The sequence below is a fragment of the Rhea americana genome, unplaced genomic scaffold, assembly GCF_003343005.1.
Source record: "Rhea americana isolate MKP2758 unplaced genomic scaffold, rheAme1 scaffold_178, whole genome shotgun sequence".
Classification (NCBI taxonomy): Eukaryota; Metazoa; Chordata; class Aves; order Rheiformes; family Rheidae; genus Rhea; species Rhea americana.
In genome coordinates this window covers 1,651,667-1,674,906 of record NW_028185905.1, presented here as the reverse complement: position 1 = coordinate 1,674,906, position 23,240 = coordinate 1,651,667, and the positions used below count along the sequence as shown (strand labels likewise).

Here is a 23,240-nt window from a genome sequence, read left to right as displayed (position 1 = left end):
TCAGAAGAAAGGAAAAACAAAGGCAAGATCCAGTAGGGCAATGATATGGCCCTCACCTCATCAGTTCTTTCAGTATTTGCAAATTGCTCAGCCAGAGGAGCACCCAAGGCAGTAGCAGCAACACCTGATTTGGTCTCGTTTCAGTCACGGCTGCCTGGGCCTCACCAAGTCAAAGATGCAATGACTGCGCATGCAGTACAATCCCACAATCTCTCCAGCTTCAATGATTCTGCTCATACATGCTGACTGACAGTGAGGAACACATGGTCTGACAGAAGAACTGTCACTTTCCACAGCCCACACAAGATACTGCCATGCCTCACCTATTTGATATAGACAGTATTTCCTGCCTGCTCTGCCACAAGCCCTTGATCCATCTTTCCATACTGCTTTACCATTGCACGTGGTGACAAGAATTCAGGAAGAGAGTTTTGCTTAGCAGTATCTGCCATGGATGTGACAAGGCTGGTTCCAGCTACCCCAGCTACTACAGGCAAGGTTTGTAGGTACACCCAGCCAGAGATGCAGAACCATGTAGCAGCCACTTGTGCTGATGGGACACGCACCCGTGCAGCGCAAAAGCACTTTAAAAGTGTAGGTTAAGCATCAACAAAGATTTGAGGAGCCAGAGCTGGCTTTGTCAGGATTTAGCCAAAAACACCAGTAATTTCTGGATTCACAAGTGTATTCAGAAATTACATAATTGTCTTTTCTTTTTTTTCCCTCCTTTGTTACTCAAAGTACTTTGTTATATCACTTCTAGTTCAAGCAATAAGTAGATCATAGAGAGAGTAGAACGAGACCAATTTCCACATCCCTTTGGAAAAGGATGTGCCACCAATCACAACTGCTGCTAAAACTATAAAAGTGTTTTGAAGACACTGCACTAACAGCAGACACACAGTGCCGAGGTTTCACCATACACTGTGCAGATGCTCACTTGGAAGTGTTCAAGTATCATGAAATACCACAGAATTCTTAACAGAAGGCAGCTCTTAAGCAGCTCTTTTATAAAGTGTACCATCACTTCTTGGCCAACCTACCAAGTGTAGCAGAAATAGGCTAGAACCCAGTTCTTGCACCACAACAGTGTCCCAGCTTCCTTCTTGGCTGCCTGGGGAACAATATCTAGTTAAGTCTTTTGACTTAATATTTGCCTCCACAGCATAAAAACCATTTACTAGTCACAAGCAACCAGTCTCCCTGTTACTCTAACCTGCAGCAGACAGTCCTTTATAACCTGATATATCACAAACTCTCTGAAGAACAAAACAATTACCACTATGCAAAATACCAATGTAAGTGATTCCTGGATAGAGGACTCCAGTAGCCAAAGAACATATTCAGAAGCTGAAATTAGACACTAATTAGAATTTGTATAAATATTTGCAACTTAGGGACATGGAGTCTTGTAGTTGTCATCAAGATGACAAAATCCCTCCCTGTCTCTCTCCTGGACCCAATCTCTCATTGAACTTTAGAGATGCGGCAAAGTCATAGCTGCTAGCTCCTTACAAAGCACTGCTCCATTTTCATTTCCAGATGAAAAAAATGAGCTGAAGATGAGGGAACATTATAAACAACAGTGTTTCTTGTAACTGGAATGAATCTACCCAGGAATTCAGCTGCTGTAGCACTCATTAGCCCTCTCTTGCCGAACTAGACCTTATGAGCCTTGCAATAAATGCCTCTTTTGTACTCAGATGACTTGCCAAATCTCACAGCATCAGCTCTTGGGCAGTGTTACTACAGCAGCCACCCCTGTCAAGCTGTAAAATTACAAAGATACTGCAGACAGTAGCCACTTTCCCCAGGAGAAAAGATCCCTAAAGAGTTCTCTTGCACTCAAAGCTCAGTCTGTCTCCACTGCTTGTTGGTATGGCAGAAACACCGAGAAAGGCCTGACCCTTCTCTCTTCAGTGCAGAGGGAGCAGAAAGGCAGGCGATTTGCCAGAAATTTGTACAAAGTAAACACATGCTACAGCAGGTGCTGAGGCTGCACAAGAGCTCGCAGTTGTATTGGGGTAAGCTCCCTTAGTCTGGGTCCCCAGCCCCACAAGACGCCACTTGCATCACCTTTGAAGGAGCAGTGCCCCACTCTGCAACAATAGCTTACAGAAGCTGATAGGTCTATTGCAGCAACAACTTTGCTCAGATCCAGGCAAAGCTCCCAGTTTTGTGCACGCCTAGGCGGGCTCACTCTCCCTGCATAGAAAAAGGCAAAGCCTGGTAGGAGAAGCAGCTCTCACTTGCAGCAGAAACCCTGCTGCTAGAGCAGCAGGGCTGACATACACTGACCTTAGGAGCGAGTTGGAAGAGACAGCAGAATCACGTGCTTGGGCAGTGCCCAAGAGGGGCAAGGGAGATCCAGAGAGCTTCCCTGCCTGTAGCTTCCTTGCAGTCAGCTGCTAGAGGCGGGCTCCAAAGTCAAGGAGCCCCCAGTCAGGACAGGCGGAGGTCAGCTCTGTTCTTCCAGGTTCTTAATGCAGAATCACCAATAAAAGATAGAGGGCTTCCTTATAGTATGAGGCAGGCCCTCCTCCCAGGCCCCAGCATACATCCTAACAAGATGTGGAGAAGAGGAGTTAGGTTTCCTCTTGGCACAGTGCTGCACTCAGGAGAGCTGTAAGACCGCTGCAATTCAAGTGCAAGTAAACATCACCATACTTAAATACTGGAACAGCAGCCAGGGATTATCAGCTGTGGGGAAGAAGACATGGTACACAGGACATGCTTGGAGCTCTTAAAGGGTCTGGGTCAAGTGAAAAGAGCCTAACACACTGCATTTTCATTCTCCAGCAAACCACCCTGGCCTGTGGAAAGCCAGGACCTCTTTCCCCCTTTAACCAGTTCTCCCGCAGAGAAGAGAGGTACCTGGCTTTCCTGAGAAAGGCCCCATGCCTGCATACTCACTTTGGCTGTAACTAGTCTTGGCCACAGTGTCTCTTCCAGGATGGCCAACAATGAGCAGCGCTGGTGCCTTGCTGTCCTGGGCATTTGCATGCTCTTGACACACACACACTGCTGGGCAATTCAGCATTAGAGACAGAGACACCAGACCCACAGCATAGGTTTACTGTGAACACATACCACAACACAGTGCAGAGATCTTTGGGCACAGCTTCAAAGAAACATAGATCCTAGCTACAGACAAACACACAGACTTGTCCATAAATACAGAAGGCATAGCCCCAGATTATACTCAGGATGTGGCAGGGACACCTGTGCCAGTGTTGCCTTCAGGCTTGTGCTCACAAGTAATTTACATAAATATGCATTAAATATTTTTCAGTTTATATACAATAAAGATTTCTCCTTATTGGTTTCTAATAATCCTGATTTGCTCAAATAGCAGTTTCTCTTAATTTCTGTCACCAAAGAGTTCAGAGCTCTACCCAGCCTGACCTCTGGGGACTAGAAAAACCCGTGTGTGTCTTCCCTGTACAACTCAGACTGGATCCCCAAGCTCCTGCCTGCCTGCCCCAGCCCAGTTGGAAAATATGCAAGTTCACCCCAAAGAGAGGTTTTCTTGCAAGTGGCAGTCTTGAACCTGATCACTACATTACTCTCTTTCTCACATCCTTTTAGATTGCCTTCTGCTTCTCCTATTCTTCCTGCCAAGGACTCTCCAGACCTGTTTTTGGTGAAGAAAAGGAGGAAGCAGCAGAGAGGAAGTTGGTGGTTGTGATGAAATCCAGTTACTTTGGGCCAGGTTCAGAAGACTATGGGACAAGATATTTCCAGGGAGCAATTATCTCCTTTTGCCTCACCACTCCAAAAGCACTGCCCCTACCAGTCCCCTAACATTGTGTTAATAAGCACACAACTGTTAACACCCTGCACTAATGCAGCTCCATATCACTGCTCCATAGAGGTGTTATGCCAGTACTAAGACTGCACATATTGTTGGTTTAACATGGCAGATGGGTGTTGTCACTTGTTAGACAGCAGAGCTGGCTTGCATAGGAGTGGAGCAGACTCTTCAGCACCTCAGAGTCCTGTGGCCTCAGGACATGGCTTGTTCTGTGCTGTGGACAGCCAGTTGCATGAAGTGCTGTGCAGGAAGTTGGGCTGGTTCCAGGTTAGAAGTGCTTGCAGCGTACTGTCCAGTGAGCCACTAGTTCTGCTGATCCTCCTGGCACAGTGGCTGCAGCTCCTCCACACTTGTCTCAGGAGGCAGTGGCTGGTCCTGGCATAGGTGACCAGACAAAAGTTGGCCTGACAGAGCACTGTCCCCCAAAGACTCCTTGCCCATACGCTCTGGCTCTGACACCTCTCCCAGCAGCCCTTCCTCACAGAGCATCAAAATCTCCTCAGGCAGCCCTGACTGATCCAGGCCACCCATTCCCTGTAAACACTCCTCACTTGGCTTCACTCTCTCCTCAGCCACCCTTATGTCAGACCCTGCACCACACTTTGACTGCCCTGTGTCATCCAGATCTAACATTTCCCCAGCTGATTCTTCTTCATCCAGTTCCATAATGCGCTTCTCCTTTGGGAGAGAGTTCTCACTGTCCAGCTCCATCTTGCTCAGCTCCAGGACCCTACCTGACTTCGGGTCCTTATTCCAGATCACAGTCTCTAGGGCACTCGGCTCTCCACTAGGCTGATCCACGGACAACTCAGACATCCCTATCTTCAAGTTAAGTGCTCCATCTGATGGCTGTGTCTCCCCTTGTTCAGGTGATAGGCTATTCAGTTGCTCCTCACTTTTTGGGGGGCTGATGGAAAGTTTCTCAGTGAAGCTGAAACGAGTGCAGCTGTCCACAGACGTTGGAGAGGATGGGCCTGCACTGGAGACAGTGCTGGAGGGACCACTGCTATCTGTAAAAAGGAAGAAAAGTCTTAGATATTTAGGTAATATTTTCACACTCCAAAGCCTGAGTAGACCCAAACTGTCCCAATCCCATAGCTCTCCAAGCAAGTAGGGAGGGTCATCCTCCTTACATTCCATGCATTCTGGCAGGAGCTTGCAGCTGCTGTTAGGTGTGCTTCTGGCAGTCCACTTGATCAAAACCCAAGCACAGACACCACACTTACATCCTAACACACTGTGCTTTGTTGACATATTGCTAAGAGCGATGCTGATGGCCTTACAGAGCAAAATGCAAAATCTAATGTACAACTTTGAGCTGAAAAGCAGTTTCTTTCATTTCCTCATTATTATGGGACACTGTCAGCTTCAGTCTTGCTCTGGTTTCTGACAGACAGTCCCTAAATGTTGAGCTAGAGCTGCCACTGGAAGAGGTGGTATTACCCCTCTGTTGATGCTTGCTCTTGGCTTATGTTGTACAACAAGCTGGACTACAGAACAGATCTAATCTAACAAAGGCAGAGGATTAAACATCTGTTTTCAGCCAGATCAGTTCCCTGACCTTACTCCCTCCATACAATGCATACTAGGCTTGCCACAAGGAATGCACAGCCAGAAGAGCAGGGCTGTTCTTTCAGTGACAACCCAAATTTGTGTTAAGGCATTTGCTGTGCAACTGTCTGCTAACCCTTTACCCTTCAAGTCTCAGTTAGATATTTGCAAACTACAGTCATCAGCTCTGCAGAAACTGTAGGGAAGTGAGACTCAAAAGCTATACAAAGAAGCACAGAAGTGAAGAATCAAAGGATAGGCTGTCCTGTACAGAGTTCTGGGTGAGGCACCTACATGGTTGGTAGGCAAGGGAAGGCATTTCCATACGCTGAAACTATGTTGCTCATATGTCACAGAGAATCACAGAATTTGATACGAAAACCAAGTGCATTTAGTCCCTGCATGTGCTAGTGCACACAGCAGCAGATGTATGGAGAGACAACACTAATCCAACAGCAGATGTCCCAGCGATGTTCAGTACTATAAAACAATAGTTTTTTTCATCTTTCTTTGGAAGCTCTCTAACAGGGCAGATGACTATTTTCCCCTTCATCTATTTTCCCCCTTTATCTCCACCCTTCCCTGATCAGTTTCTGTTCCTTCAAGGGCAAAGCCTAGAAACCCTGAGCACTACTCCTTGGTTTTCTCCATTCGGCATGCTCTACCTCCCCCTTCACCATCGCATTCATTTCCAACCAAGAAAGGAGCACACTCACACCAAGGGGGTTTATCCGAACGCTGGCGCAATGGGAAAGAGGACGATGACAAGATTTGCTGAGACATAAAGGGGTCTCCTGGTATCTGGCTGCCAATCATTGAATCAAACAAAGCTTCAGGGAAAAAACAAACAAACAAACCACAGATCAGTAATATTCAGACATGGAATCAAAGGAGTGATCACAATTAGGTCAAAACAGAGTCCACATAACCCAGCAGTCACTAGCAGCTACTCAGGAAACAGTTCAGGAACAGTGGAAATTCAAAGCCATGCCTGTCCTTCAGCCTCTGGGGATCTGAGATTGTGTTTCCCCAAGCTGAAATTTGCATCTGTGTCACTATACTTATCAGTCACAGACAGACAAGACTGATTACTTGTCTCTCAAATAGGTGGCCCTGGATGGTTCTGAGTGGGATCCTGTAACTTGCACTTGAACTAGAACACCCTGGAAAAGGTATCAGAAATTGAACTTATTACCAGTCTTGTCAAACTGATCTGTCCCAATAAGGCAAAAGAGCAGGAGGTCTGTGCTGTCTCTTTGTCTTTACTCTATTCTGTCTTACCCAGAGACGAGCCCACCTCATCAGTACCTGCGGTAGACCGGACATGTGATTCGCTGCAACTCCTGCACACAGCCGTCAGGAACTCATTGACCTGTTTCAAAGAGAGGGAGTTGTGCAGGGTCTCCAGGGGATAAATGGTAGGAACCATGGAACAGCCTTCAAAACCTGGAAAGAGACCCAATCAGAAAATGAATAGAGCAAACAACAACCTAAACCCATGCAGGACCATTCACGGCTGAAGGAGCTGGACAGCCTGAGAATCAAACAACAGGCACACTCAGCCCTAAGGTCACCTCTTCTAGGTCGGGAAAATTGCCACTAGGCAATCACATGCAACAACAGACCTGAAAGCAAGAGTGCAGGCACACGCAAAAGGAGGAGGAGGAGGGAAATACCAAGTAGCAGCTGTCTGCTGCAAAGTCTCTGAGCCTTTTGTTAATCTATCTGGTGATTATGAAGAATTAGCACAGAGCCCTGCAGTCTGCAGAAGCTCCCCTAGGTGAAGTCAGCAGAATTTCCATGAAAGAACTTGCACTGCTGGTGACTCCAGCCTGGGACACAGTCCACCCTCTGCCCAGTGAACTGCAGCATATCTTTACAAATATAGGGAGTGGCTGAACCTTCCTCTCTCACAGCAGACCCTCCAGTATAAGCCTGACAGACTATCCCCAAAGCAAGGGGTGGAGAACAATATGAATTATTTGGCCCTCTAAAAAAGGCTTCTTTGCCAGCAATCTCAGAATTAGTAGAAATTGGTATCTCAATATTTAAGGGACAGAACTCTCTTGCTCAGAGCAAAGCTGCATCACAACTGTTCACAAGAAATTCTTTGCTAGTCAAGCCAACGGAGCATTACAACAAAGCACCTTTCACTTCATCCAAGCTTCCTGGCAATGTCCTATGGCACCAAGCCAACACAAAGCTGTCAGAGAAGAAAGGGAGAGAGAGATGACTCATTGGACTTATGGGAATAAGGCCTCCTTCTGCTCTGCCTCTTGCATTTAAAGACCTCTAATCTTCTTAAGCCTAGGCTTCCCACTCTGTGACTCTCCAAGCTCCCTCAGTGGACATTTCTCTCCCCCCAAAAAACCCTGAAAAGGAATTGGTTTTGTTCCTATAGATAAGGAAAGTTACTTTGAAATGCAAAAAGTGCAACAGTTCTTGATGCATTGCTGTATCAGGATTGCAGCTCAGCACATTCATAGGCTAAAATTGATCCCTGAAGCTTGACAGCACCTACTAAGGAGAAGAACTTGAGTTCCTGGATTATCTTACACAGGTAGTATTGTTCTACTCATCTTCAACAGCCTCTGCTCCAATGTGTTCACCTAACTCAATTCTTCAAGAGGCAAGAAGGGTAAGCAAACAGATGGTATTTAAAGTGAATCCACATGCAATATGAGGAAACCACAGACCAGAACATCACCAGTGTGCAGTGCTGCAGACATTCATTGTTGTAACAGCCACTGGAGACAGAGAATGCTTTAGTCAATCCAGAAAGGTTACCTGTGCCACGAATGGCCTATAAACATTAATTCAAGACATGAAGGGTAACAAATCCTTGGCTAGCAGGAAGGAATATAAGCTACCATGCTCTTTTGTCCCTTGCTGAGAATTCCCTTGAGCAGAAGTGCTGAATAAACAAGAGTTGCTATTCATTATTTTCACACAGGTATTCTGAGAGACAATCTAAAGGAAAAGGAGGAAGGAAAGACTTAAACAGCAGCAGCACTGAGATGGCTGTGGAGCAGCATATGAGGTTAATGTCATTTCACAACAGAATCCGATTTAAGAGAGGCAAAGTTGGCTTAGCTATGTGGGTCTCCAAAGAAAAATGGAAGAAGTTTACATTTCACGTAGGACAAAACAGAGTAGTTCCAAGATGCACTAGAGGCATTGATAAGCAGCTGAGCGTGCGGACATCAAAGGTCCAGTGTTAAAGGAAACATGACATTGAAAATGCTACTAATGTGAAACAATGCACCTAGTTTTCAGAAGTGCCAAATGTTAGCTAGCACAGCTCTGTTCAGCACTATGTGACATAACTGGTCTAAAGCAAGATGAGAAAAAGGCAAAAGTTTCCCTACTCAAGGTAAAATACTACTATTTTTAAAGCAAGCTCTGCCATTTGTATACAGTAGCCCACTTCCTTGCACACTAATCTTTGGCTGCTTAGATGTTAATGAGAAGCCGATAAAGGCAGTTTCTTGCCACCACAGTAGAGCCAAGGAAGAAATTACTGCTAGAGACCATAATTCTTACTTGTGTCATGGTTGCATCCAGAGTCCCCAGTAAAGGTGCTAACCACTGCTGCACAGCACATGCTTAACGAAGAAATGACATTTTAGGGAAGGAGCAGCAGACAAAGTATGAGTGCAAAACATAACAGGAGCCCAGTGCTGACAGCTCAGCTATTGCTGATACTTCCTGAAGCTCTTTTCATGGGGCCTGCAGAGCAGACATCTCGGATGAGGATAACTGCACAAGAAATTAAACAGTCTCATTCATTTTCTACCAAAGAGTCTTAGAGCAGCCCACATGTAATTTTTTAATTTCATTTGGGTTTGACTACATTAGCTATATTAAGGATGAAGAAGGCAATACGCTCCCTCCAGAATTAGGCCTACCCTGCAAGGAAAGGCATGTGGCTGGGTTGTATAGACCAGAGTACCTAAAAATAAATCCCAAACTCAACTGCAATCTTCTCTGGGCAAGGAGGACAGCATGGTTGTCTCTCTCAAATTTTTATTCAGTGAAATAAAAAGAAACCATCTGTTAGAATCAAGCAAACAAGATATGGTAACAGAGAAACCTTAATACCCACAAGACAGAGGAGTCTGCTGAACATGTATTATTCTGGATGTCCCAGAAGACTACATGTGATGGAAGAAGCAGATGTGTGTGTGTGTGTGGGGAGTCTGTTCTGAATCGATAATGCAGAATCACCCTGACACAATAGCAGAGAGTACAGTACTGCTCAAAGAGCCATTCTGTAGATGACAATGTATAGACATATAATCCGCCTATGGGATTACAAAGCCTGCTTCAGCTCTCCCAGGCACATCAATGCTAAAGCTGAAGGTCTGATGAAATTACAGTGGAGTTAACTCCATTCCAGTTCTGATCCTTCTCCCCAGAGTTCCACAATCCTGACATTTGCATATATTGCTAAGCACTATTGGAGAATCTATTCTGATTCACTTCAAAGTCTGAAGGTAAATTCATCTAAAGTTGTTAGCAGCAGACCTAAAATAAACAGACTTTACACAGGAGAAAGGGAAGGACAAGGGAGAAAATAAGACCACAAACACACTAGCATCTTCTTGATTGCTGCTGTTTTACACAGGAGATATGCCAGTCTAGAAGAACAAATAGCAGGGTAAACCCTCCAGAGGAAACCAGTATCATTTAATGGAAGCACCTAATTTGAATCAAGGTAATATATGAGTTTCCTAAATTCTGTGCATGCTCTAAGCAGATCAGAAAAAAAGTCTCCTGTTTAGTATGAATTCAGAAAGCTATGTTTATATTGGCCAAATGTTTCCCAGAATAAAATCACCAGAGGTGTGATTATCCCTCAGAGCTGATAACTCAGTAAGTCATCTAGGAGACAGCTGTGTTCTTTCACAGCAGGCATGACCAAGGAGCAATCTTCAAGTAGTTCAAACAGTCCTTAGCTTTACTAACAGTGGTCTGAGGTCCCAAATATGGTATACTTTTGTACTAGCAGAGGGACATAGCTAAAAGAAAGAACGCACTTACTGCTCCAACAGGCTGATAAGTACAAAGCAGTTACACTGAACAAGAGCAATAACTAATCAGCCAACAGACAAAGACTGAGGCCAAGGAGGAACCAGATAAGAAGTTTTTTTGGTTCAAAGTAATCCTTTCTGTGTATTATATTTTTGCTTAAGAGTTCTGAACACCAGCACACACACAATTTGATTATCAGAAGTTACCAAGTTACTGCCCAGCTCTCCAACTGTGAACTCCACATTGGAGTGGAGAAGGTGCACAGTCCTTTGTGACAGACATTCTGAAAGCAAAAGCAGACCAAAGGGACCCGACACCTCCAAAAAAAGGTCTGTACACCAATAACATATCAGCTATTCTGCAGCAAAGACAGCACTCACCTAGTCTCAGCACAGGTTGTAGGAGAAATTAAGTTCTTCCTCAATACACTTGGTCAGTCCAGTCTTTGGGAGAGCACCAATATGTATATTCATACGTGCTTATACATGTGTACTTGATGCACACACAAACTAGGATTTTTTTATAACCAGCTTTTTAAAACATCTGAATGGTCAGGCTGAAGTTTCATTTTAGTCTAGCATCTCTCTCCTCACAGTGGTGAAAGCAGATATTCAGGAAAGAGTGTTAGACTAGAGATCGCACGTTGTGATTCTTTCTCCAAATACTCCCGCAGACTCCAGTGACTTGCAGCTCAGAGCTGTCTTGAACTCAATGAATCTCTTCCAGGAGATTCTCCAGACTCCCTTTGAACTCAAGCTTTCAACATCCCTCATGTGCTGTGGTAAGGAGGTTCTCAATGTATAAAAAAAGTCACTTCTGTCTGAAACTGATTCCTACTCATTCCATTTGAAAACTCCTATCTCTTTTACTGGAACATTAGATAGATCCCCCCATCACCCCTCTCCAGGCCACTCAGGTTCAGACCACCATCAGTATTACCTTTCCCAGACTGCAGATTTATAGCTCACTTGCATCTTCCCAAAATGTGATGGTAAGCTTAGAGTCCACCATTTTATATACAAATTTGGGGCTGTTTCCCCTGGCAATTTTACATTTATTTACACTGAATATAACTAGCTCTTTTACTGCCTAATCACTCATAATAATAAGGTCCTTCTCTATTTCTTCACAGCTGACCCTTCCCTTCARCACCTTGTAATTTATTAACAACACAAACTAACTTCATACTCTTCCTTTTCCAAACAATGAGCATGCTGATGAGCACAGGTTCCCAGACAGATCTCTTCAGGGTTCTATTGCTGCTCTTTCTGACTACGGATACCAACTACATACTTCTAACTCCCTGTCCCAGTCTTTTAACTCATGTTCTCCTTGCCTGCATAGAAGCATGACTGAAAGACAGGAAAGAGATGATAGGAGTGCACAGTTTTTTACATGAGGGAAGTAGGACTGACAGCTGCAGAGACTGGAGAAATGTCCGCTAAGAGAAGAACCTCAGTAGGAATTCCAAACATGCTAAAAAACTGTGGGCTTTGAGACAGTCAGACTGCGAAAACTGCACAAAAGAATTTCACTTGCTGATTGTAGAGAGAAGCTAATAAAAGCTGCTGTATGCAGCTTACAAGCTTAGCTGCATTAAGATGGGCTCCACAAGCTGGCATCATGTAGCAGTATCTGGAATGCGAGTGCCCAAAGTGCTAAGATTCATTTCTTCTCTCTACTAGAGCTCACACAAGATGGCTGACATCTGCAGCAGGGCAAGCTCAGCTTTGGCTTGGGAATAGTGTTTTGTTCCAGCATCTCTCCCCTTGAAGTGATTTCGCTCCACTTCTGTATTAGTTGCTAGGAGACCAAGGATTATCCTAATTATATCTGAAAAGTGGTTGCCATCTCCAAGTTGTCTGCTTAACAGAAAGAGCCATATTGAGGAAAAAAAAAAAAAAAAAAAAGAAAAGAAAAAGGACTGTGTAAGAAAAATTCTCTTCTCTAGGCTCTGAAAACGCTTGATTCTGTTTCTTGCCAGATGAAAAACTAAACTGTTCCATGTTTACTCCTTCCACCTATGAGTCTGAATGAAAAAGGGGATCCATGCATCATACCACACAGTTCAGCAAGCCACATGCACCAAGCAAGTTTCATGGTGCAAGGTGAACATTAACAGCCAGGCATAGCCAGCTACCCTTCACAAAAAGAAATCTTTCTACTTGTCTTAGAAGTACTGAGACCTCAATGCACCAGACTTCCCACTTGTGCCAGAGGCTGAGAAATACCACAGAAATCATGATATTTGGTTTAAAATATCTAAATATACTGAAAATACTGAAATCACCTACCTCTTCCCACCACAGGCATGACACACTGCAGATGTCCTAATAGGCAAAACAGATGCCAYGCAATGCAGACATACAGAAGCTCAATTACTACCCTAAGCTGCGCACTCTAGAAACAACACAATCCCACAATCCACTACTTCCCTTAAATTTCCTCAGTAATTCACCTGCATGTGATCAGCTGTTATGCCTCCTTAAACTTCATTCTTCCCATGCTCTTACTATCTATTTTAGTTTCTCCCTTGAAAACTATAGGGACACCAGGAAGCACCCCACTAAGACTTGCAAAGCAGTATCATGTCAGCAGAGCATTACATGGGTCGGAGCTCATCATTTCAGACGAGGACACTCAAAAGGAGCTTAACGGCTTACCCTGGCTAGAGGAAGGAGGCAATGTAATTGCCAAGGATGGAAAGAACAGTTACAGGTACACACAGAACACTAACTCCGTGTGGAAAAAGCTTCTTCCTATGGCTCCAAAACTGCCTGGTGCAACAGCCCACACACCTTGCTGCAGGAGAAACCTAGAGATTTGAGGGATGCAGAGACAGAAATGCTTTCCTTTCTTAGAAGCAAAGCATACTTTGCATTCTCAAGCAGACAGTGGTCCCTGTTCAGCTACAAGAGCATAGGACCAAGGCAGCTGCAGCGTGCAGTACCGTAAAGACACTCCAAGTCATCCTGCCCTGAGATCAGCCAGCTCCTGAAGAGGCGTAGGTGGTAGGAGCACTGCTGGAGATGATGGGCTAGAGTGGCATCCAGGGAGATGTTCCGGCTCGTGGCATAGTCAGAGGAAAAACGGCGCAGCAACTGGGCAACGTGGTGGTGCTCAAATGCATCTGGAGGAAAGTGGGCCATAAAGAGTGAGAGGCGAGTGGGAGGTAAAGCTGGGAAATAGAAAAAAATATGAAGATGCAGGGAATGGAGCTGCCAGCACCAGGGCTGCTGGGTGGGAGAAGACTCACCACACACACCGAAGCCCAGTCCCTCCCATAATGAGCTGATCAAGAATACCCTTAGCTCTACATACCTCAAATCTTTAGGCAGCAGGCCAGTCTCCCATCTTGGTCAGCCTCTGCCAAACATAACAGCAAACCATGGGCAGCCCCACCCACAAGCTGAGCAGTAATGCTTTATGTTTGTAAGTGAAAGTCTGGTAAGCAAATAAATCTTAGCACACATTCCAAGTCCAATACAATTCAGATTGAGCTACACAAGAAAGTTAGTCCCAGCTTAGCTCTCCCCCGACAAAAACAAGGAATCTAGTCCAGTAACAGTGTATTACAGTCCTGCATCTAAATGCAGCCAATCACTTCAGCACATGGATGAGAATAAACAAGCTGGCACTACAGGCCTGGAGAATGTGAAAGGGCAGCTGAGGGATAGCAGGCTTCACCTGAGAACACAGTGCCTAAGGATTCTGGAAAAACAGAGTGGACACAGAAGTGCTGACTCATAGGACAAGGTCATAAACCACCTGCTGACCTTCTGCTTGGCAACTGCTCTGGTTCACCCATCCCACCTCACCAAGTAGAGGCAACTTTTTAGTAACAAAATCCAGATTCAGAGATATGAATATTTTTTGCACCCCTAGGTCAGTGTCTTGTGTAGCTAAATATTCCTCCTGTTAAAAGCAGTTACCAAGCCCAGACCAAACATGCCTAACTTCAAGCTCACACTTCCTGGATCTCTTTCTTAGTTTTACTGATTAAGAAACATTTTGTAATTAGAAACATTAATTAGGTTCTTGGAAAAAACTTGATGCCTAGTTTCCTTTTATTAGATTTCTGTGGCGGTCAACTGCTTTACAGTGTGGCTTAAAAAAGACTAGTGCTTGGTGCAAGCTTTGCTGGCAAGATAGGATGACATACCCTATTGACATACACCATGTGTGCTCTAACAGTTTTCAGACATACAAAACAAACTGAGAAGGTAGTCACTCTGGGAAAAACAAAGCTAACGAAACACAGAAGATATGTCCTATTCAGATATTTGAGCAATAAAGCTACATTTAGCTGCCCCTCCCCCTTTCATCTTTCCCAAAACTCTGGTCTTCTGTAACAGTCTTCTTTCATCTTCCAGGTTGCGCAGAGCAGAATTTCTTCAGATTTACTAAGCATCAAGATCTCAGAAACAGCCTTTATCCCATAATACAGAAATATTTAATCTGATATCTTTCAGCACTCTGCTTTGGTTCTAACTTGCCTCAACAGCCGGAGCCATGAGATATGGGTAGGAGTAGTGCTGTGAAACCAACCATTTGTGAAGTTCTTCTGTACAGGCTTAGATAATATATACTAGCTCAAGTCATCTGCTACAACAGAGCTAGCTGTCTTTGTAACCTCTAAAGACACTCAGTTCAGGTGTTATGTTAGTAGCAATATGAAGCAGAGCTGGTGAGTGCACATAAGCACTATCAGACGTCCTTCTTTACTGCTAGCATCACAAGAGTGAAGCAGGTTACCTCACCCTAAGGAGCGTATTGTTGATGCATGTTCCCTTCCCTTTTAGTTCAGGAAGGTGACAGGGCCCAAGCCAGCTTTTTCCACTGACAGCAGATGACTGAAAGTTTTAGAGAGATGCCATTCTTGGGGATAATGTGTAGGACAGGTGAGACCACTCCCACCATCCTTAGAGTAATCAAGGGACTCCCTAACAAACAGGATTGCAGACAGGAGGCCACGAAGTTACCAGTACTCCTAAGACCACTGTGCTGAGGAACAGCGTACTTAGAGGGAATGCTTTCTGCATTTCCTTTTCTCCCACTCTAGACTGCACTCTTCCAGGTGACCTGTGTAGCCCTAGGCCATCCTTGTTTCAGTCCTGCAAACTTGCATTGTAGAAACAGAACCTAAGCTGCTGATGCTCTTGGGATATAGAGCAAATGTTTGCTGCCATACCTCAAGTCTAATGGAATTTTACCCCCTTCCAAAGGGGCATGAGAGAAAGCATTTTTGTCAACAGTGGAATTAAAAGCTGCTTTAGGAGCCATTCACAGAGCTACTGCTCTTTTTCACCTGGGACACCAATGCCTCTGAGGAAACAGTTTGGCAGATATCCCACAGACAGCACAGGCCTGGCTGTGCAGTAACAGAGGATGAGTGAACAAGTTAGTCGCAGTGAGACAAGGGGAAAGGGAAACATGTTTGGATACCAGATACACAGATGTGCAAAAGAAAAACCCCAAAAACAAACAAACAAACAAACAAAAAAACACAGAAAGGCTGAAAGGAGGAGTATATGTGCAGAAGGGAGAACTGAATGTGAGCATGGGGTTAGAAGTGTGAGGGAATGTCAAATCAAGGAAGCAAACGTACCATTAGTCGGATGCTTTGCAAACGACACAGAAAATCGTTTTACGGCTGGCATAGACAAGAGCTCTGAGGAAATAAAAACAGATCATCTCAGTTAACAGCCTGCTTCTAAGGATTCCTCTAATCTTCATATGCTAGTAACTAGCCTTTCAAGTTCGCCCTCTGCTTGATCCACATAACACATACTCTCTCATTGGCACTGCCACAGCTGCCCTCACACTTCCTGTCTGCATGTTTGACTGAACCACTTAGGCTCTTCACACGCTGCCTGCTCCCACTTTCCTTGCACTGTCCTACCACTAACTCCCTTAATACTGCAAAAACTCTCAGACATACTCCCTCAGTCACAGACAATAAATACATCCTACCTTCCCACCACAGCTCCAGTCACCCAGGAACACTCGGCTCCCAGGCTCAGTCCAATGAAAGATGCAATTAAGCCAYAACTACAGCCACAATAGCATAAGGCCAAGCAAGCAACAGCACCACATGAATATAGTTCTTGGGAATTCACCTCTATCTGAAGAAAACCAAGACCATTTTCTACAGAGTAACCGAAGATCCTTAGTATAGGTAAGTACAGCTCAAAGCAGCCTCTTAATGTAAGCTGAACAGAGCTATTTATGAATTAAACTAAACTAGCTAACTATTTTGGAACAAACCTAAGACCCATGAAGACACATCTCTACCTTTCTATTGCTCAATGTATTTCAATATAGCAAAGGTTTGGGGGTACACCTTTCAGACTGCTCCTCAGGCTTGTCTTGGCCATGATCCAGGCCAGACCAAGCTCTCCATAAAGACAGCACAAGGACAGACCCTAGGCATCTAATGGAGCACAAACAGATGAGTTTTAAAAGACAGGGATTAGTCTCCATATGCTATAAAAAAGCCAAAAAATTTAGTTTATTCCTACTCTGGGAACTCTTTAGCTATCATGGGAAAAATGGCCTAGATCAGACTATCTGCATGCAGGTCTTGGTGTGAGAACCCAGTAAATCATACCTTTTGCTGCTACTTAGGAACTAAGGATATTTTTATTTCTCCTTCATATTTTCCATTCATCCATTTTACCCAGTAAATAAAAGCTGTATTGCTGTTCCTGTACACCAAGAATAGGTGTTACATACATCAATTTAGATACTGTCACACTCCCATTGAGCTTCTGTAGCTACATCCATTAAAATCCCACTGACTTGTCTATATAATATATTTTAACCAACACTCAAACTTGCTGCAATTACCCCTGCCAAAATAACAGACAAATATTGATTTTCCCTGTTTAAACTCAATAAATATAGCATAGCAAGCTACGCTTCCTCCAAATAGTGTCTGAGTCATCACCTTGCAGTCAGTCAACTGGTAACAATCTCTGTTCTATCCCGAACCTCCTTCTTGCCTTTATCAGTGTCAACTTAGATGGTGCTGAGACACAAGTTACTGAGTTCCTGGCTTCAGACAAACCACCTTCAAAGAAATATCAGCAGGGGTGGACCTTCCCTCAACCCCAAGACACAACTCATTAGTTAAGTGTTTCTTAGCCCTCTTCCAGAATTAAATAAAATGACTTAAGAAATAAAAGTCATTTAACCTCACTGAGCAAATCTTTGATGAAATGCTATAAGCTACACACCACACCTTGAAGCATCACCGCCACGAAAAAAGGCCAAAGAATTAATGCAAAAAGGTACTCCAGAATCTGAGAGGTTTTAAATATTTTCTTGATGGCTATGAAAAGGCTGTGATATAGACGTACTCCAAGAGAGTGAAGTCTGCTGGAGCTGCCACGTCATTGCTATAAACTCTAATGACTTTTGGCTTAAATGCAATGCCCATCATTTGCTGCTCATTTAAGCAGGAACACTCAGGTTAAATGCTTATTTCACATTCCAAACTACTTTCCCCAGAAACCAAATGCTCTTCTGCCTCCTACTCGTTTTCCCAAACCTCCAGTTTCTTCCTCGTAACTGCTACAACCRCAGCAAGGCACTGGTAGCAAAGGGTGCAGCTGCACACTGAGAAACATGAAAAACTAAGTGTAACATCAAAATGAACAATTCCAGGCTATATTAGTTACATATTATTTAAGCAAATCTACCTTTTAAGTAATTGAGACTAAAGCTGTATCACAGTATGCAGACACCTTGTCACAGAATTTAGGCTAAACTAGCAGGATTCTGCTCTGAGCCTTGACTACAAGTAGCCAGTTTTAGCAAGACTCCTCCTATACTGCCTAAACAGAGAGGCGGCACAACAGCAGGACTGAGCAGAATCAGTTCCGTTCCCAGCTGAATGCCATCTAGCTAGCCATCTCTGACAGTTTCCCTTGAGAATTAGTGTTGCCTCTGGATTCAGACTGCTTGCAGAATTGCAGAAGAAAAGCAGCAGAAGCACTAGCTGGTCTTTTGAGCACCTCTCCTGGTATTCACAGCCCTATCTCATATCAACACCATGAGCTGATTCTAGGACCTCTGAGTAGCCAGCACTTGCTGTTTTGAGCAGCTCAGAATTGGTACAGCTGGGTTTTAAATCCTTCCAGTTCACCTTCATCTCAATCACTCAGAGCCTGTTACATCCTAGAGAGCTCCCTGAAGAGATGAGAAGCAACACAATTTTATCTTACACAGTCAAGATGAATGGTCTCAATAGAAGGGTATTTAGTTAAGTCCCAACAGGTCTGAGAATTGAATAGCATCTTTCCATCCTGATTTGCTAGGCCATTTTCCTTGCCTCAAAACTGGACACAAGTCCAAAGGAACAAACCCCATTTCCCTCAAAGGCTAAACTACTGCCCTAATCATCTCCCCAGTCATCTCCCCCATTGTAATCCATTAGTGCAGGTGCTCCTTATGAACCCAGAAATAAAGGCAGAGATTCCAATAAGGTATTAATTAGATACCATTTATTGAAGGAGCTAACACAACAAGGAAAAAAGATGACAGATCATTCTTACATCCCTTCAGATGCTGGGAACCTGAGTTGTGCAGCATCAGACAAGTCTCTCCACACATGGAGTCTGCGCAGCATGCTGTGCCCTTACTGGAGGTCTATTCGAGGCTGCACAGTTCATGGTTCCCAGCATCCAAAGGGACGTAAGATTACCAGTCTGACAGCCTTTTATGATGGAAAGGCTGGCTGGGTAGATGAGGGGAGAGTAGTGGATGTTGTGTACCTTGACTTCAGCAAGGCTTTTGACACTGACTCCCATGACATCCTCCTATATAAGCTCAGGAAGTGTGGGTTAGATGAGCGGACAGTGAGGTGGATTGAGAACTGGCTGAATGGCAGAACTCAGAGGGTTGTCATCAGTGGTACAGAGTCTAGTTGGAGGCCTGAGGCTAGTGGCATCCCCCAGGGCTCAGTACTGGGTCCCATCCTGTTCAACTTTTTCATCAGTGATCTGGATGAGGGGATGGAGTGCCTCCTCAGCAAGTTTGCTGATGATACCAAGCTGGCTGGAGCGGCTGGTACACCTGAGGGCTGTGCTGCCATTCAGAGAGACCTGGAGAGGCTGGAGAGCTGAGAGGAGAGGAACCTCATGAGGTTCAACAAGGGCAAGTGCAGGGTCCTGCACATATGGAGGAATAACTCCATGCACCAGTACAGGCTGGGGGCTGACCTGCCAGAAAGCAACTCTGCAGAGAAGGACCTGGGAGTGCTGGTGGACAACAAGTTGACCATGAGCCAGCAATGTGCTCTTGTGGCCAAGGCAGCCAATGGTATCCTGGGGTGCATCAGGAAGARTGTTGCTAGCAGGTTGAGGGAGGTGATTCTGCCCCTCTACTCAGACCTGCTGAGGCCTCCTCTTGAGTACTGTGTCCATTTCTGGGCTTCCCMGTACAAGAGAGACATGGAGCTGCTGGAGAGAGTCCAGTGTAGGGCTACAAAGATGATCAAGGGACTGGAGCATCTGCCCTATGAGGAACAGCTGCGAGAGCTGGGCATGTTTAGCCTGGAGAAGAGAAGACTGAGAGGGGATCTTATCAGTGTCTGTAAGTACCTCAAGGGTGTCAAGGGGATGGGGCTGAACTCTCTTCAGTTGTCCCATGCGACAGGACAAGAGGCAAGGGTCAAAAATTGAACCACAGGAAGTTCCRCYTSAAYGTGAGGGGGAACTTCTTCACTGTGAGAGTGACAGAGCACTGGAACAAGTTGCCCAGAGAGGTTGTGGAGTCTCCTTCTCTGGAGATATTCAAAGCCTGCCTGGATGCAACCCTGTCTAACATGCTGTAGGTGATCCTGCTTGAACAGGGGGGTTGGACTAGATGATCTCCAGAGGTCCCTTCCAACCTTACTGATTCTGTAATTATTTATCTTTTTTTTCTCTCTTTTTTTTTAAAATTTTCTTGTGCTAGTTCCAGGAAATGGTATTTTAATCAATACCTTATGAAGTCTAAGTACCTTTCCTTCTTATTATCATAAGAAACACTTGTTCTGGTGTGTTACACTCCTACAGTTCCTTCAGAACACCTCAGTCTTTTCTATGCTCTGTGCTCCAACTTCTCAAGGATAGGGGTGGACTCTGCTTCTCAATGCACACCACATTAATGCTGACTATAGATCAGTCCTCAGCTGGTAATATCCCTTTGCTCCTGCACATGGGCAACATTTATACTAATGATCACAGTATATTTTACCAGACTGTCTTGATGAAATTTAAGGCAGTTTCTGCAGAATTAGTCACAGCAACTAGATCTTACAGTCCTTTTGCCATGTTTCCTCCAATCACCCTATTTACATCAAGCATGTTGGGCATGTATTTGCTTTCTGACAGCTATGCCACATATGGGTAGAGCAGTGCCCAGCCTTACTCTAGTACCTACATAACTCCTGCCAACAGTGCAGCCTCATCTGCTGTAGGGTGGGAATTATTGTCTCCACAAAAGCTTAGTTCAGCATCCGCAAAATCACCAAGATAAGCGAGATGATTCTAGGTGCTGGATTTCTGTACCAGGACAAACTTATAGAACATCTAAAATAATGATTCCTCGCCCACAACAGCAAGTAGTATTAAAATACCAGAGTAAATTCAGACACCAACAATACCATATATCAGTATAAAACTCCTCATGTAGTGTCAGCTCCTGTCTCATTATAGTGAGGATCTGATTGATACAAAAGGATCAAAATTTCTTGGGACTTGATAAAATGCATTGCTGTAGACCTGATGAATATACACGTTAAATTATGTTACTTTTCTTGGCAGTCTAAGTCTTTGCCTCAGTAGCATCCTGAGGCACCAAAGCCCACAAATTAACCAGTTGTTGTAGAGAGCGCGCACATACCATCTTTGTACGTCAGGCTGCTGGCAAACTTTTTGCCATGGCTGCGTGCATAGTCCTGGAGGTTGGGGGCACTGGAGGAGCCTCCTAGCACAGTGGTGCTAAACAGCCCGGTGCATTGTGACCCTGGAAAGGCAAGGAAGGTGTTAGTATTACATCTCCACTGCAAGCAACTACAGAAAAGTGGTATTAGTGGAAGCACAAGTTAAAAAGTGTCCACTCTGGAGACAGATTCAGGAAGAAAATGTTGCTAGGGGAGCATGGGGAGGCAGTATTCCCCACTCTAAATTCAATACTGCCAAATGCTACCAGGCAGCCCAATACTCAGCACTAGGAAAGTTCCTAACTCCACTGGGGGGTTTCTTTCACTTGGCTTTCCTACTCTGATGTAGGTTAAACATCTTGATGCTCTCTGGTCAGCACACCTACATGTTCACATCAGAAAAGACAGAGATGCTGAATTGCTGATGTGCAAGTTGCAGGATATAATTTCTCCTGCTCTTCTGTCCTTTCTTTTTGAAAAATCCTTCTGTAGGGCAGTGGGAAGGAGAAATGGCTGCATAGCTCTAATAAATTTCAGTGTTGAATCTGTGGATCAGCTAATGGGGATCAATTACTGTGTCAACCACCAAAGAAAGAAATATGACCACAGAGTTTTCCTTCACAGGCTGCTGCCTAGATATTTCACATGCACTTATTCTTGCCTTGCTATTACAGTGTAGGTCCAAGTGTTCCATGAACTATCCTTATGAAAACCAGATGTGCACCCAGCATGGAGGTTTGCTTGYCCCGAATATGGCATGCAAGATGGTCTCAAGCACAGGAGGGCAGCCTAGTACTGGTCATTTCAGCAAGTGCTTGTCTTTGCTTTTTTCAGGTGCAGCAGTCCTTAGAATGACCTGACTTTATGTGATCTTGAAAGGAACTGCTAGGCAGATGGAACAGAATTCTTTCAACTGAGAAAAGCAGTTATGAGCAAGACAAAACTGACATACTGCCTATTTGTATTTAACTAGAATAGCGAAACTGTTATTACTGTTAAAAAAAAAAAAAAAAAAAAAAAAAAAAAGCCTGTCTGTATTGCAAGTATTTCTGGGCTCTAAAATACAGCATCACAGCATGACTGAGGTTGGAAGAGGCTCACACCTCCTGAGCTTTAAATTATACATGTGCAAGCTCAGTCTAAGTTGATAGTACCTATTTCTTGAAACAAAGGAGAGCAACTCAAAGAACTGTCTCATACACACTGAACTTAATCTACTCCACCACCGTAAACACTACTGGTAGCATTTTACAGGACAGACTAGCATGTATATGTTCTTAGATAAACAGGTAAAGAAATCTTGCCTGCAGGGTGCCTGATACGAAAATCTTAGAAACTTTCCTACTAATGGACATTGTAGTGGGTGTCTCCTATAGACTGCCTTATCAGGCAGTCTATAGCAGATCAGCTTCTGGATAGGCTGAAGAGCTGGGAGGAGAGGAACCTCATGGGGTTCAACAAGTGCAAGTGCAGAGTCCTGCACATATGGAAGAATAACTGCATGCACCAGTACAGGCTGGGGGCTGACCCGCTGGAAAGCAGCTCTGCAGAGAAGGACCTGGGAGTGCTGGTGGACAACAAGTTGACCATGAGCCAGCAATGTGCTCTTGTGGCCAAGAAGGCCAATGGTATTCTGGGGTGCATTAGGAAGTGTTGCTAGCAGGTTGAGGGAGGTGATCCTGCCCCTCTACTCAGCCCTGCTGAAGCCTCCTCTTGAGTACTGTGTCCATTTCTGGGCTCCCCAGTACGAGAGAGACCTGGATCTACAGGAGAGAGTCCAGTATAGGGCTACAAAGATGACCCAGTGACAGGAGGAGAAGAGTTTCTGAAAAACAAAGTTCCATTTGAACACAAGAAAACACTAGGAAGAAGAACAGGAAGAAGAACAGGAAGAAGAACAGGAAGAAGAAC

General features: G+C 44.5%; 1 protein-coding gene across 6 annotated transcripts in view; it reads right to left on the bottom strand.

The window, feature by feature from the left end:
• Positions 1-3,058: 3,058 nt before the first annotated feature.
• PPIP5K1 (diphosphoinositol pentakisphosphate kinase 1) overlaps positions 3,059-23,240 on the bottom strand; it is a 52,798-nt gene continuing 32,616 nt past the window's right edge. For 3 of the 6 annotated variants that reach the window (XM_085301555.1, XM_085301554.1, XM_085301558.1), the window contains 5 exons: positions 21,290-21,412; positions 16,008-16,070; positions 6,674-6,811; positions 6,082-6,195; positions 3,059-4,824 (listed from right to left, as the gene is read on the bottom strand). In XM_085301555.1, coding sequence (XP_085157681.1) covers positions 4,118-4,824; positions 6,082-6,195; positions 6,674-6,811; positions 16,008-16,070; positions 21,290-21,412 — 1,145 coding nt within the window. In that variant the 3' untranslated portion in view covers positions 3,059-4,117. Of the gene's footprint in view, positions 4,825-6,081; positions 6,196-6,673; positions 6,812-13,349; positions 13,530-16,007; positions 16,071-21,289; positions 21,413-23,240 lie in introns of all 6 variants that reach the window. The other 3 variants (XM_085301560.1, XM_085301556.1, XM_085301557.1) reach the window with 3 other exon arrangements.